This window comes from Ammospiza caudacuta, chromosome 14 (genome assembly GCF_027887145.1).
Source record: "Ammospiza caudacuta isolate bAmmCau1 chromosome 14, bAmmCau1.pri, whole genome shotgun sequence".
Taxonomy (NCBI): Eukaryota; Metazoa; Chordata; class Aves; order Passeriformes; family Passerellidae; genus Ammospiza; species Ammospiza caudacuta.
In genome coordinates, this window is record NC_080606.1 from 14,061,784 (window position 1) to 14,077,826 (window position 16,043).

The window sequence follows — 16,043 nt, forward strand, 5'->3', positions numbered from 1 at the left end:
AAATGCTCTTCCTCGCTGGTGGCCAGGGGGAGCAGGGCACAGTCCTGGGCTCCCCACAGCCCCGGGGGTGGCAGTCCCTGCCCTCAGCAGTGCTGGGCTGCAGAGGCACCGGCAGTGACCCCCTCCCCACGGCGCACATCCCTCCTCTCCCTCCCCCAGCTGCTCCCATCCCGCAGGCAGGATGGAGCACACTGCCAAATTTTGCTTGGCTGGACTTCGATTTTTATTTTTATCTTCCACAGCTTGTAAAAAGGCTTTTAAAAGATGGGATATGTCTCTCTGTTTTCCCCACGGGCTCCGCTTATTTATGACTTTTTTCCCTTTGTCTTCAAAGGGGCTCAAAGTAAGGGGCTTGTTTTAAGCTCCCTCGAATGAAAATGATTCCATTCCCAGGTTTCCTAGGGATGGTGCCTCCCAGAAGTTGCTTTAGGATTGCTATTCCAGGACCAGCAAGGGGAGCTCAAGCCTTGTTTACGGTAGGTCCCGCACTAATTCTCTCTGCCAGCGAGGTGTTATTCATCCCAGTGCGTGACCCTGGCGGGGATGCCCCCGGGATGGTTCGTGCTGTGCCAGGCGGGGGCTGTGGCACGACGCGGGGCGCTGGGGGGTGGAAGCGGGCGGCAGGAAGGTCCTCAGGCAGGAACCGCACCAAGAGCTGCGGGGATCTCCTCGGGCCCAGCCGAGGGTGGGGAGCTGTGAGCGCCGACACGCCAGCGCCAAAAGGAGCATTTTTCTGACCAAGTCCGCCCAGCTGCGCCAGCTGTCAGCCGTGGGGAGAGCGGGGGAGCAGCGGAGCCGGCCCGGGGCGGGTTTCCCGCACGCACCCGCTCCATCGGCAGCCCAGCTGGGAACCCGGGCGGCCGCCGCCCCCATCCCCGCCCCGTCCCGCCCAGCCGGGGCGCGGGGCCGGGCGGGCGCTGCCCCGGGGGCCGCGGTGCCGGGCGATGTCCCCAGCGGGCCGGGCCGGGTACGCTCATCCAGCTCCGAGGAGCCGAGCCCGGACACTGCGGCGGGGCTGCGGCTCCGGGGCCGCCGCCGGGGCCGCCCCGAGCCCGGGGCCGGCCGGGAGCCGCTGCCGCCGCGACCGCCACAGAGTTAATCGCGGCGGAGCCCGGAGCGGGGCGGTCTCCCCGCCGCGCCTCCCTCCCCGCGGCCGCCCCCGCCCGCCCCTCGCTCCGCCGCCGCACCTGCCCGCGCCCCCGCCGACAACTTTCCCTGCCTGTTGCGCGCACCGAGCTGCGAGCCCGGCGGGCACTGCCATGGGCGCCGCGGAGCAGCGCCGCGGGTAGGCGGCCCGCGGGGGTCGGGCCGGGAGCGCTGCCAAGGCTCTCCGCCCTCGCCTCGCTCCGCCGCCGCCGCCGCAGCGATCGCTGCCCCGCGCTCGGCGAGCATGGAGGTGCAGCTGGGGGTCGGTCGCGTCTACCCGCGACCGGCGGGCAGGACCTTCCGCGGGGCTTTTCAGAGCTTCTTCCAGAGCGTCTGCGACGCTTTCCAGCCGCCGCGAGAGGAACCGGGCGGCGCCGGGCAACCTCCGCCGAGCGCGCCCTGCCCGCCGAGCCCCCGAGCGCCGCCGGACTCCCCCGCCTGCCTGCCGCCCCCGCCGGGCTGCCTGCCGGCCCCCGAGCCCCGCGTCCCCGGTAAGGCGCTGCCGCCCGCCGGCCCCGCCATGGGCTCGTCCTTCCCTTGCACCGGAGAGCTGAGGGAGCTGCTGGGCGAGGCGGGTGCGATTCCGATGCTGCCGCCGCCCGAGACCGAGCCGGCGGACAAGGAAGATCCGCTGGGCGACAGCGCCCGGCAGCTGTGCCGCGCCGTGTCCGCCTCCATGGGGCTGGCGCTGGAGGCGCTGGAGACCCCGGCCGAGCAGCTGCCCCGCGAGGACTGCATGTTCGCCGTGCCCGCCGGGCCGCCCCGCGCCCCCCGCCCGCCTGCCCGCAACCCCTCGCCCGTCTTCGAGGCCGCCCTGGCCGCAGAGCCGCCCGCCGGGCCGGGGCTGCCCCGCGGCTTCGGCCGCGTCAAGCTGGAGAGCGCGGCGGGGCCGGCCCCGGGCGGCGGCTGGGGCGGCCCGTGCCGCTTCGGGGCCGAGCTGGTCCCGCCGGGCCCCGCGCCCCCCTGGCCCACCTTCTTCGCCGAGGAGGGGCAGCTCTACGGGCCGTGCCCCGAGCCGCCCGCCGGGCCCGCCGACTGCCCTGCCGATGCCTGGTACCCACCGGGCCGGGCGCCTTTCGCCGCGCCCGCCCCCGGCATCAAGAGCGAGGTGGAGCCCTGGGTCGAGGGCTACGCCGGCGCTTACGGCGACCTCCGGTGAGTACCCGCGTCCCGCAGCCCGCCGGCAAGCGCTCCCTGCGCCGTGCTTCCCGCCGGCATCCTGCAGCCCGCCGGTACCGGCATCCCGTGCCCGCATCCCTCATCCGCCCTCTGCACCCCGCCGCGCTCACCGCGGGTCATACCCGCTGTGTCCTGGCTGTTCCCGCTTTGGTCTCCGCTGCCGAATCTTCCCTTTTGCCGCGATGCTCTCATTTGGGGCTGGCGAGGTGAGGTCGTGCCAGGAGCACCGCGGTGCGCGCCTGGTGTCCCCGCCGTCCTGTGAGGTCGTTGCGTTTATCTCGTTTCCTCACGCATCTGTTATCCCGCTGCTCCTGGCCGCTGGGAGCGGGCGAGATCGGGACGCTGAGCCCCGAAGCACGGACGGATGTTGACATCGAGTTAAAATCCTCCCAGCAACTTGTCCCGCCGAGAGCTGCCTGCGCTGTGCAGAGCAGGAAACCCCGAATGTAGTGGCAGAGAAACATCACCTGCGCTTCAGGGCTGTTTTAAGTACAGGTAGAAAATGTGTTTTAAAATAGAGCTAGAACAGGTTTTGGGAATGAATCAGAGGAGGGGAGATTTTTTATTTTTTTTTGAGAAGTAGGATTCAATCAAGAATAATTTTTCTTGGTGGATTAACTTGAAAAAAAGTACATGAGCCACCTCTGTAAAATACCTGTACAGCGTTTAAAGCAGTGTGCACCTGCATTCTCACCTGTCAGCACAACAGAATGTGGCCAAGTTGATGGAAATGGGAGGGAGAAAGGGCTGCCCAAGGGATTTTCTGCTGGCTCAGAGGCAGCCCCATCCAGGAATATGTGAGGCCTCAGCTGGGGTTTGCATCGTGGGAGTCCTGCATCCACACACTCACCCTGTGATGCTTGGGATGCTGGGAGCAAAGGCTGAAATGAACAATTAGATTTTACCTCTAAATTAGCACCAGGCAAGTGCACTGCCTCTGGCCTTGTTTCTGTTTTAAATGCCTGGAGCTTCATTTGGGTACCGGGGCAATTTCCATCCACACAGTGATTTACTGGGGGATTGTACAGAGATGTCAAGGGCTTGGCAAAAGAAAAAAGAATAAAAGTAATGACAGGTCAGAAAGAGTGCAGCTGTGAGCATCATCCAGCTGTGAGCTTCGTACGTGGCAGGAGCTGTGTGAGCTCTGGGTGTGTCTCTGGAGTCTGGATAAATCTCTGCTGGAATCAGTGCAGAGGAGGCAGGGAGGAATCCAGTTGGGAAGTTCAGCATTGGGGTGCTGGTGCTGGCGGCGCAGGTTTGCTCCGTGCGGCCGCTCTGCCTGCGGAGCTGTGCTGTGTGGTCCTGCACAGCTGGGAATGTCACACTGAGGAGAGCAGGTGTGGCTCCCATGGAGGTCTGCAGGCAGCCTTGGAGGCTGGACCAGGCAGCAGCAGGTACATTCTGCCCGGGTCTTGCCTTAGAGATAAGCAACATCTCCCTCATTCCTGTGGGAAGTGCTGTGCACTCCTCTTCCTTGCAGCTCTCTTGGGTGTGCTGTGCCTGCTTGCCCTAGCAGACTTCTGTGGGATCAGCAGGGTTGGAGCTGGCACAGCAACCTTTACAGCACCAGTGTCTTGTCCTTTGAACTCCAAGGCTTGTACAGCACTGCCCTGCTGCTGCAAAGGTGTAATGGAGGGACATTGTCTCTCTGTGCTCAGATGTAATTTCCAAACACCGTAAGGAAAGCGGAACGCTCGGCGTGGTCTGGCTCAAGCCGTGTGTGTTAATCGCTGCCAGGTTTACATTTTATCCTAGCAAAGTCTCCATTAGCTTTGCAGCGTGCTGCTGGCCCATTCCTACAGATTTGCATTTTCTCCTGGCTCTGTGGGTGCCAGCACAGGAACAGCCTCTGCTGCTCTGGAGCGGGGATCGTGTACCAGCATCCCAGGCAGCTGCGCCTGGGGGAAGGAAGGTTTGTGGGAGCTGAGAGGCTGTGTAGTAAAATTCCCTGATGGAAGGATGACTGGCCTTTGGACCTGCACCCCTGTGCTGTCTGGTGCAAGGTCTGCTCTCCTGCCCTACTTGACCTTGCACATGAAGCTTTCCCCTTGAACCCTCAGAGGATGCAGCCTCAGTGTTCTGTGGGGACAGTGAGGGCACTTCTGGGGCAATGGGCACCTCAGAGCCTTGTCCCTCGAGGTGCTGCTGGGAGCAGAGCACACCCAGGCCCCCTTGCTTTGGAGAATAAAGAGCATTTCAAGGTGTGCTGCTCCTACTTTCTTTCCTCTCTGGATGGTCCTGCTGTCTGCCAGCAGGATCGTGGCTCTTCCCTCACGGATGGAGTTCTCCCAAGCCCCAGTTCTGCCCTGCTGCAGTTGGGACCAGGTATGGGTAGGTATTTTTTGAGTTAAACATCCTTCATACGACACTAAAGCATGAGCAGTTTTTAATATTTGAGGGAGTGTCAGGGTTAGGAGGTGCTGGCACATCTCAGAAACACAATTAATAACCACAATGTGGTTATTAACACAATTGGGTTTAATTTAAAGCTTTTGGTAGAGTGTCCCTGACTGCACCAGCCAGGCTTGCATGTAATTAGCAAATTAATTGGATGTTTTGTTACTCTGGACTTGGAGCTGTTTATCTTTTTGCTGTGGTTGTTGCATCATTACTACCAGTAGTATTTGAGGTGACAAAATAACCTGTTTCAGGAGCAAGATGGAGCATTGTCAGAAGGCTCTGCCATCAGAAGACAAATTACAGTGGTGGATTGGAGGGGGTGGCCTCTGGTTTAGATGAAATGGAATCAGAGAAGGAGCTGTTACTGAAGCAATGGAATCAAAGGGGAGAAAAGGATTTAAGGGGCTTTTGGCTCAGGAAAATCTGCTGTCCACGTAGCTTCAGACGTTTTTAAGTGGCATTTGCTATCACTGCTGTTACCTGGTGCTGATACTGGTTGGAATCCTGGTGTTTGCTGCTTACATCTGCCTTTGGTTCCCTTCCCTAGTCTGGCTGTGGTCAGCTTGGGCCAGTGCCACGTGTTCATTCATCACCTGGCTCCATGGCTCTGTAATCGTTTCTGCTCTGTAATTGTGATAGGCTTACAGATAAAACCTGCAGTAATTCCTTCCTATGGAGGGAGGAGATAAGACTGGCAAAGAGAGGAGGGAGTGAAGGGCAGCTGTTGCACTGAGAGATGGAATGAGGCAGGAGGTCGTGCTCAGGGCTGCTCTCACTCCCAGTCTGTGCCCGGCAGCAGCTGCTCTGGCATCCCAGAGGGGGATGGGGACCCCCAGTGCTGCACTGGCAGAACTCCAAAGCCCTTGGGAAGGGGCTGACCCTCCTGTCTGCTGTTGTCAGTGTGACCTCTCTGCTCTGGCAATTGGCCAGAGGATGCAAATATTTCTTTGAAGACAAGGGGAGCATGGCAGAACATCATGTGGGCAGCTGGTCCTTTTGGCCCCTATGGACACATGGACAGGGAGCCTCTGGCGGCCAGGGGAGTCGGGGGTGTGCTAAAGCTTGCTTCAGTTCCTGATAAATGGAGAAGAGAAAAGATAAACAAATTTCTTCCTCAGCACCTCTCACCCTTTCCTTGCTCACAGGACAACTATGATAATCCAGCTGGAGCTGGAATAGAGAACTCAGGGCTGGGTGAATGTGAGCTGGCATGATAGCAGGCTGTGCAGGGTGCGTGTCTGTCATGGCTGGAGCTGAGGTTGTGAAGTAGGTGATACTCTGGGGCTGGGTAACTGGAGCTGCAGGGATGTTGGAGCTGTGCTTAGCAAGGAGAACCCCTCAGGACTGGGGGAGCAGCCAAGGACTGGGCACTGACCTGGAGCACAGCACTGGTGTCTCCTTTTTCTCACTTCTGAACAAATATCAAATCTCATAAAATGGTCTCCTTGTTTTCCCCTCCCTCCTCTGTCCGTCCCTCCCTCTCTTCCCTGCTCTCCTGTGCTCCAGCTCTCCCTTACTGCTGGGAAGGGGAGATGGATCAGCTCTCAGGGGCTGGGTGTGGAGGGCACACATGTAGGGTGAATGTCCCTGTGGGACCCACCAGCTGCTCTGAGGGTACACAGCATCTCTTTGTCTCTTCACTGCTCAAAGGCAGGCTTTGCCCCATCCTCCTCTAGGCTTTCCCATCATATTTTCTAAATATCTTGGGCTTTTGAGCTCTTACACCCTGTGGAAGCAGCTTCCACAGTCTTGCGCTTGGTATTGGCAGTGAGTATTCCACCCTGGCTCCTCTCAAGTGCTGGTTGCAGTGGAAGCACAGGCTTTATGTGGCACTTGGTATTGGAAGCAGCAGCTGCAAATCAGAAAATTTTGCCAAAGAAACAATCCACAAAAAGCTTTCAGAGTGTTGCTGGGTCGGAGTCACACAGGTATTTTGTGTCTTTTCTGGAGGATTTGGAGCTGGCAGCTGCACAGGATCTGCTCATGGCAGCTCTTCTCCTGCTTATGCAGCTTTTACATTCTTCCGGTTGTTTACAGATTCCCTATTGCACAGGTGTTTATCCACTGAACAGATGAGCACCACTCCCTGCAGCCAGTCTGGCATTAACATTGGTTTTCCTCATGGGAGAACTTCATTCCAGTTAACTGAGAGCCAGTTCACAATGGGAAGTGCTTTGGTGCTGCTTCTGAAGACAGAAGAGCGTGTCAAAATACGGACAGGAGAGAGATTTGGAACAGGAGAATGATTTGGAACCGGAGAGTGTGTTTTGCAGCCCAGGGGACAGGAGTCAGGATTCCCTGTGCAGAGATGGGTTTTTCCCCCAGAACAGGATCCCTGCCATGGGCACAGGTACCATACCAGCCCCAGGGGCTGGGCATCAGCGGGTGCTGGAGTTGGAATCCTGTCCCGAGGCACGGAGCCCACAGTTCCTGAAAGTCGCTGCCTCTGTGCGGTTTCTCAGAGCGAGGAAGGTGTGGGACAGTCCCGGGAAGAATGAGAGCAGAAACAGTGTAGCGAGGCAGGCGATGTGAGCGGTGTCCCAGGGGCGATGCCAGCTCCCTCCCCCTGCAGCAGGACCCTCCAAGGCCGCGCTGGCTCCAGCAGAGAAGAGACAAGAGCCCGCTCTGTGTCCATGCCAGGCGTCACCTCCGGGTCCCCACGGGCGCACATTGCCCATGGGCAGGGGGAGGAACGGGCTCAGGGGAAACTGGAGCAGATCAGAACTCAGTCTCTGCATGGGAGGAAAGCTGGAATCACTGCCATGCATTGCAGGAAGAAATCACAGAATTCCCCAAAATATTGGGAATCTCGTAGTCGTGTTTTGGTGTGATGAAAATTTCATTACACGGGGTTAAGAACAATTTGTAGTAGAGAGCAGTTGCTCAGTTCTTTGTGTTTTTCTGTCATTCCCATGAATTCCACTCTTGGCACGGACCTTCATTCATATTTTATAAATTGCTGTTTGAAGGTGGCTGTCCCAGTTTGCCTGATCTCCATTGCCAGTTGCTGTCTAGACTCGGAGCACTCCCTGGAGCCTGCTGGGTTGGTGTTTGCAGTGGATACTTTCTGCTAGTGATTGTGGACTAAAATTACAAAAGAAAGAAATTGTATTTATTTTATTGTCCTGTGAACATTTAAAATTTATCAAATGAGTGTTTACTGAAAGAAAACTATTCAGTGGGAGACTTTCTATGACTTCTAGTAAAAACTATTTGTTTCTGAAAGCTGCCCTGGTAAATCCCAGAGATCTGTGCAGCTGTGGACGGCTCTGGAACATTGAAAATATACAGGAAAAATGAAGATTCCTCCTTGCACAGCTCCTCAGCCTCATTACTTTGTGCAAGATAATTTTATTTTTGGAAGATTTTCTGCAAAAGGCACGTCTGCACATCAGACTGGTGCAAAGCAAGTGCCACAAAGCCATCATGGACAGCCTGGGCCAGCTGGGTAGGGCAGCTTTGTGCCACCACGTGCATGTAGTGACGTGGCACAGGGGGCACAGGTACCTCCTGCTGGGGTCATCATTGGGTCAAACATGGGTATTGATCAGATTGATCTGCTCTCACCTTGGATGAGCCCAGCTCTGCACCATGATCATAGGAAAACAGCAATGGCAACACTTCCTGTGGGGGTACTGGATCCTTTCCAGCTCTTTCTTTTCCTCCAGAGATCCAGCATGCACAGGAGGCATATGTCTCATCTCCTATTGTAGCAGAGCATTTGTAAATGCCTGGTAAACAATTAGGAGGCAGATTTGGTCACATCAGCCCTTGGTGGGTGGCCGTGCAGGCGTGCCCGGTGGTGGCCCTGGCAGTGGCTGGTGGCCCTGGTATGGAGCGTGTCTGCACACTGTGGGGACCAGAGCCAGCCCTGTTTGTTAACAGTGCTATGAGGGAGCTCATTGAAATGAAAAGGAACTGGCCCAGTTGTCATGGCAAAGACTTGTGACGGAGGTTCTCCATCCATATTCTCTCGCTCTTCCAGTGCTGCCTGCCTTCCCTGATCTGCCTGTGCTGCTCATCCACCTCCAACCACCCTTAATCCTCTGCCTGCTCTGGGTGAGGGACAGGGGGAGGCATGAGCCTCTCTGGGGAGACCTGCTGGTGGGGGGAGTCCAGCTCACTGTGGCCAGGTACCTGCAGTGGGCAGTGCCTGTGCTTTGTTCTGCTTTAAATCCAGCCATTGCAACCCTGTTCCTTCTCGCCAGCGTTTTCAGGTGAGATTCAAATTATCCTCTAACAGTAATAAAAACACTGCCAGCAGTAGGACTTCACTGCTGAAGCGCTCAGGAGCAGCGATTCTTTCAGCCTCCAGGCAGCTGTGGAAATGGGAATTGTCCCTTTTCTGCGGGCTGAGGTCTGACAGCAGCCCCAGGTGCATGAGTGCCGCAGCCCTGGCTCAGTGCTGGGGTCAGTGCTGGCTTTGTGCCGGTTCCTGGGGACCAGCCTGCTGGACCTTGCACCCCTGCATGGGCCCGCTCACCTCCTGTGGCCCCGGTGTCCCTGCACAGCCCCGGGACAGTGTTTGCAGGAGCAGGGTTACGGGAGTGCGGCATCGCGCCCGGCATCGCTCCCCGGGGACCTGTGCAGAACGGGGCAGGCTCGGTTTGCCTGGGGTCAGCTTGGCTCAGCTGCTCTCAGGGTGCTGCTTTGCTCCCTGCTGAGCCTGAACAGAGGCCAGGGAGAGCAAGGTCACCTGCTGCACCCTGGCTTGGAGCTCCCCAGCACCCCCTGCCCGGGGCCGCCGCTGCCAATAGTGACAGAGAAGTCAGGTGCTGACACGTCCTCAGGAGTGGTGGGATTGGTCTCTAGGGACATGGACCTCAGATTAAGTGATTTGCAGTAATAGAAATAATCTGAAAAGTATATGCCAGTTCCCCAGGTATTTATAGCTTCTGCCCTTTTCCCAGGCCGCCCGGCCCCAGGCAGCTCGGGTGTCCACAGGGCTGGATTACACCCGTGCTTTCCACAGGTGTCCTGGTGCCTTCTCTGTGCCATCCAAAGGAGAACAGAGCCCATCCTAATAAGTAAATAATGATTTCTGGGCCAAGCCCCTGTTTCTGCTGAGGGGGCCGGTCTGTCGTGGTGCCTGGCTGGGGGCTGGAGGGACCAGGCTGAGCACCTCATGACAGGCAAGGCAGCTGCCACTTCCCAAACAGCTCTAGGGGCAAAAGAGATGGCTTAGCTCAGGATGGGAGAGTCAGTGCAGAACCACCAGTGCTGGGACAATGACAGGGCCTGGGAGGGAGTGCTGTGAGCAGCCTTAGCCAGGGCAAGCAGCTGGGCACAGCCACATTTACCATTTGGTGTGTCTGCCCTGAGATCTGGGTGCTCCTGGGACACATTTGGTGTGTGCCTGGGCTGGCAGAGCCCTGCTTGGGCTGTGCAAAGCAGGAGAGCTGTTTGAGAGCTCTGTGCAGAGCTCCAGCCACCCCTCATGCGCTGGGCATGGCAGCAGTCATGAGGATTTACCTTTCATGTCACCTGTAGCCAGGTGTCTGTGACAGGCACTGCTGGGGGGATGTCCTGGGTGCTGCCCAATCCTGGGGAGTCTGGTCATAGACTCAGGGAAGGTTTTTTTGGAAGGGGCATTAGCGCCCATTTCATTGCACCCTCTCTGTGGCAGGGACATCTCCCCTAGACCATGTTGCTCCGAGCCATGTCCTGCCTGGCATTGTCACCTTAAGATGGGCGGTGCATTCTGTGGGTTACCTCTGCCTCTGCACCAATATACTCCAGCAGGGACTAGACATGGGCTGGCGAGGTTTGGGAAAAACCTCGGGGCAAATCCTTCTGTGTTACAGCAGCGTCTTCACCTTGCAGACCCCCATCCCACTGACTGCTTCTGGAATTGCTGCCAGCAGGAACAATCCCTACAAATGCCAGAGAGGAGGCTGCAGATCTCCAGAATACATTTTACAGAGGATGTGTTCAGTCCCTGGGATGAGGTGGGAAAACCCTGGGGTTTGCTTCCTCCCCCTTGTGCTCTCTGTGCCTGGGGGTGGATGGAGGGGGCTCCTTGTCTCTTCCGAAATGACACGACACTTCTGTCTCTGCTGTTTTTGCCAGCCCACAGCATTTTGGCTGCTCTTACAGATTTTAGCTGTGTTTGCTTCTTTGCCGGTTAGAAATGGCAGAAAAAAAAACCGCTTTGACCTTGGCCTGTGTGCTGAGAACAGAGCCCAGGCACAAGTTTCTGTATCACAAATTTCCTGGTGAAGGCTCTGCCTCCTCCCCCTCGCCTGATCCCGCACATCTCCCGACTGCTCCTGGGAGGGCTGGGACGGGATATCTCAGCAGCTCCACTTTCCTCTTGAAAGAGAAATACAGAGCAGGAATTCTTGTGCTGATTGGCTTGATATCTTTCATCTGGGAAGCAATGGGGTGCGTCAACTGGAAAATGAAATCCCCCTGCAAAGAGAGCCGGGGTGATTTACTGCTTCTATTGAATCGTGTGTGTGCCTGTGCACAATGTGGATGTTCATCATCTTCCCATGAACACCACACACAGATTCTGTGTGTGTTCTCAGTGCTGTGAGGAGCATCCCCACCCCTCTGCACCCATGTCCCTGGAGGGCAGGCGCTGTGCCATGGGCTGCCCGCATGAAGGAGAGGTGCCTGGAGCTCTGGCAGCCTCTGCAGGCGGCACAGGGCTTGGTGTGGGATTGGCATTGCTGCTTCTCCCTGCTCAGACCCTGAGAACCAGCTCAGCCCCACTCCCTCTGCTGCTGCCTGGCAGTGCTGTGTGAGCAGGGCAGGGCTGGGGCACACGTGTCTGGAGCCATGGGTCCAGTGGGGACTGTAATCCCCGTGGGCTGGCGCTGGGCATTGTCCCTGTGCATGCTCCTGTGCTCCAGAACATGTGACATCGTCCTGATGAACTTAGCCTGTTCACATGGATTTCGTTTTTCTGGCTCTCCGTAATTGGCTTTGTTTTCACGTGTTCCCTGTGGTTAAAAAGTCTTTTCCCTGATAATAGGATCTTCCCCTTACAAAGAAATCTATTACTTCCCATTCTGCTCCCCAGTCCTCTGGAGCATCTTTAAATGGTTAGGAAAACAATAGCAGGACAGGGACTTTTCCCCTTCCTTGTTTACAGCACAGCCTGTGCCAAGAGCTGGGTCCTTGATTCTAGGCTGTGTTGGGGGTGGTTTGAAAAGGGAGCAGAGCACAGTGCTGGGAAGCCTGCAGGACAGAAATCCCACTGGGGCTGTGCTGAGGGCTGGGCAGAGCTGAGCTGAGATGGGAGCTAGGGTTCCAGGGGACAGCTGTCCTCTTCTTGTTCAGTTCTCCTTCCCTTTTGCCATGTGGGTGCTTAAAACCTTGGATTATGGCCTGAGCTGAAGCAGTTGTCATGTCCAGCAGGAGGAAAGTGGCAGCCTGGGGTTAGCAGGGTGGCTGGCCAGTCCCTCTGCCCTCGAGTTGGTGGAGGGGGCTCAGTGTGTCCTGCAGGATCCCCTGTGGGCATCTGTTAACTCCTGGCCATGCTGTGCCCTCCTGCTCTGCCCTTGCCCCCCTGTGCAGAGCTGGGGTCAAGGCGGGTGCGCAGCCACTGCGGCTGCGGTGTGTCCTGAGATGATATCTCACTGCTCACTCACACAGACTCGGGAGAACACTCTCAAGGCTGGGAGGCCTAAAATTAGATGTGGCATCTGTGTTTTGGTTTGCAGGCAGGCTTGAAAGGAAATCGTTCTTGGCTGCTTTAATTCCTTGCCTTCTTGGAAGAGCACGGGCAAAGGGTAGTGGGCAGGGCTTTGGTCCCTGGTGTGCCATGGCTTTCTCTGGACATGGCTGTCCAGCAGGGCCAGTCAAAACTCCAGCATGGCTCTGTGAAAGCAGCAGGACCACCCATGCCCACAGGTCCCTGGAGGCAGCCGGGTGCAGGTCTCTGCTATCCGTGTTTTCCTGGGAATGCTCTCAGCCTCCAGAACAGCAGGTGTGGCTGTCCCTGCCATATGTCACTAAAAGTGCAAACTGGCATTAAAGCACTGTTTCCCAGCCTATGCCTGTCTGGATACTGTGGGTTGTAGTAGGTATGTGCTGCTGCAGTTGGTGCTGGTATAGCCATCCATCCATCCATCCATCCATCCATCCATCCATCCCCACCATCCAAGCCCTGCTCCTGTCCCAGTCCTGTCCTGCTCCTGCCCCAATCCGTGTGCACCTGGCAGATGTGGGCAGCTGTGAGCAGCGAGCATGCCACGAAGGCCAGGCTGGGACCAGGAGGGATTGGTGGGTGTCAGCCAATGGCTGTGAGTTGCTGGGGAATTTGCTTCTCTGTTGCCTGTTCTGCTGAGACTGGGGCTAAGAGTTGCAGGGAGACCTGGCACTAAATATGTGAAACCTTCATTTATAATTAGTGTGTTTATGTCGGGGATGAGTCACACCACGATCCGCTTGGAGGACACGGCGGGAAGATGATAGTGTTGCACAAGTCGTGAAGCCTCCTCTAGAAACTCTGCTTTGCCAGCAGAGCTGAAGGGAAGTTCTGCAGATAGCGCTTCTATCCACTCCTAGACATAATAAGGCAAAGGATTTTTATGCCCCTGCAGTTGTGTCTCTGCAAAGATTTGGTCTTGATAGAAACGTGCCTAAAAATAACGCAGTGCTGCTGGTGAGCGGTGGGGCCAGCGCTGCAGTGCTGCTGCTGTGACCCCCGCTGCAGGAGGGGTGCAGGGGGCTGCTCCCCGAGACGGGGGCTCTGCTGATGGCTGCCATGCCCGTCCATGCCAGGGCCCCGTGCTGTGCCCGGGGGAGGGTGCTGGCTCCAGCCGTGTGCCTCCCCAGCTGGGTGCCAAATCTGTGGTATCTGCGGTCTCCTCATGTTTCCATGCCGGGTCCCGCCCTTCTTGCTGACTGGTTTTGCCTTGTGCTTCCTACAGTGGAGAAATAAAAATGCAGAATTTGCAGCATTGGTTTCCTTAGCAATAATTCCACTGCCAAAGGAAGAGGGGAAAATATTTTGTGTTTTAAATATCTGAGTCTGGGAATGAGTCCTGGCATCCCTCAGCAGCCCAACTGGGAGCCAAACACTGACCTCTGGCCATCAGCACAAGTTGATCCTTGTTGCCAAATTAAATTCCAAATTCATTTAGAGTTCTGTGAGATTGGAATCCTTCTGCCTGGAGTTTCTCTTGGTGGCCCTTTAGCAGATGCTGTGGTTAGCTGGGGGTGCTGGGGGACCATGGTGGCCTTGGGGGCCAGTTCCCTTGGGGTGCTGTGCCCCATGGCTGGACACTGGTACCGTGTTCTGTTCCTCTGGAGATCTGCCTGGCACACCAGCTGTGAGAAAAGGCACTGAGAACTTGCAACCCCTCTCCCAGAGCATTTTGTAAGCATCACTGCATTTGATTTTGGAAGAGGGAAAGGTGAAAATTCTCCTGCAGGTGAAGATGTTGGAATGTGGCACCACAAGTCTGTACCCTGGATGCTTTCCTGGGAGCTGTAAGCCTGTACCTGCATCTGGCATGATAGCAGTGTCTCTTGGAGCATGAAATATATGTATCAACTGTCTCATTATTTGTGATTTTCTTTACAGGCACATTTTCTTTTCGTGAGCAGAGGAGATGGATTTGAAAAATGGAAGATTATGGTGTGGCTTAAACTAACTGCATAAATATCAGTGAGGACAGAGTGTTTCCTTGGAAAATAAGTAGGGTTCTCTGTGCAACAAGGATGCCAAGGTCCTGTCCTTGGTGACTCCAGGTGACTCTGCAGTCACCAGGAGGACACAGTGTAGGGCTCTGATGACCTCGGGAGTGCTCCTCAGGGCTGCAGCCTGCCTGCAGCCTTGTTGCTCCTTGTTTGCTATTTTGTCCCCTTTTTGCTTCATAATCAGGTGAGCTCCCATCTGAAGGGACCTTGCAATGACCTTGTGCCATCTCTTTTCATAGCTACCTGCTCTGTCTGGGCATCAAGTGTTCCATCTTCTCTGAGCTGATTTATTTAAGCTGCTCCCTGAGCCTCTGGATGGGCATCAGGCTCTGAGGCAGAAGTTTTGGTGTGAGCTGCACCAAAGGTGGGCAGCAGTCTCTGCTGTGGCCACTGGTGAGGTGCAAGGGCTGAAGGGTGGCTTCTCCCAGGTTTTGCATTCCAGGTGGAGCAAACCTGCCACCTTTCACCTTTGCAAGCTCATTTTCTGCTTCTTCCTTGTGGGAGGTTGGAAGGTGGGAGCCCAGGAGGGCCATTAAATGAGGGGATGGGACTCCCCAGCAGGCTCAGCCAGTCAGGGGGAGGCTGGGGCTGTCCCCTGAGTGCAGGGACAAGCAGTTGCTGGGTCCATGCAGCTCCAGGCCTGGAGGAACCTTCATGCACCACAGAGGAGCAGAGGAGAGAAAAGGGCTGGGAGTGGTGGGGCTTCAGCTGCAGCGGTGATGCGCTGTGTGAAAAACAAACTGTCAAAATAAGGAAACAGAGTGTTTGAAAACAAAAACCCAGAGTTTAATTTGGGGATTTGAGAAGGGATTTGTGCAGCTGGGTCTTTGGAAGCTATTTGTGCCCCTTGGGTCTGGAGGCAGTGCCAGGGCTGGAGAGCCAAGCCTGCTCCTGTGAGTTGCTGGTGGAAGAACATTTGCTTTCTCTGAAGTCTGCTCCTCCTGCCAGCCCGCCCTGCTGGGATGCTTGGAAAACCCATTGTCATCTGCTAATAATTATTTAAATTTAGTGAGGATCCTGTTCCTGTGTGTGTTTACCAGGCCTGGGGCTCAGGCTGCACCCTGCTCTGCTCTCAGATGCTGTCGTGCCTCTGCTGCCATCGCACACGAAAACAAGGCATGAGCAGACTGGAAAATACTCAAGGCTATTTAGCAGAAAGAACATGAATTCAGTGCACAAAGCTGCATGTTTATAGATTAAATGGCTGAAAGCATTTTAACAGATGAATGCTTTAAAGTTTCTGTGCAGGTCCTTTTATCTGGATGAGTGTGATGTGGAGGCTGTGAGTGCAGGCTTGGCTCAGCTCTGGCTGGAGCCACCAGCAGCCAAATGCCAGTGCAAGGGGACACGAGGATGTGCCCAAAGTGGGCAGTCGCACCCTTTGCTGAGCATGGGTCTGGCCTTTTGGTGGGAGTCACAGAACTCCATCCAGGCAGGAGCACCACAGCTGCACTGAGGGGAAGCCAGTTAAATTTAATATTGCATTAGAAAATGTCATGCACAGGTAATGCTGTTTTAAAGGCAGAGATTCCCCTTGATAACATCAGAGTGTCTCAGAAATGACAATACTTGAAGTGACTGGGTAGGGTTTTGTGTCACCTGTGAGTGCTGGCTCAGTTCTGGTCTCAACTCCCTCCTGAGCATCGCTGATATGCAGGTTTTGC

The 16,043-nt window shown here is 56.2% G+C and overlaps 1 protein-coding gene across 1 annotated transcript in view; it reads left to right on the forward strand.

Annotated features, from left to right (window-relative positions):
• Nucleotides 1–1,390: 1,390 nt before the first annotated feature.
• The window catches only part of AR (androgen receptor), a 37,322-nt gene continuing 22,669 nt past the window's right edge, over nt 1,391–16,043 (forward strand). Inside the window, exon 1 of the mRNA XM_058813914.1 lies at nt 1,391–2,301. Within this exon, the coding sequence (XP_058669897.1) occupies nt 1,391–2,301 (911 nt within the window). The remainder of the gene's footprint in view (nt 2,302–16,043) is intronic.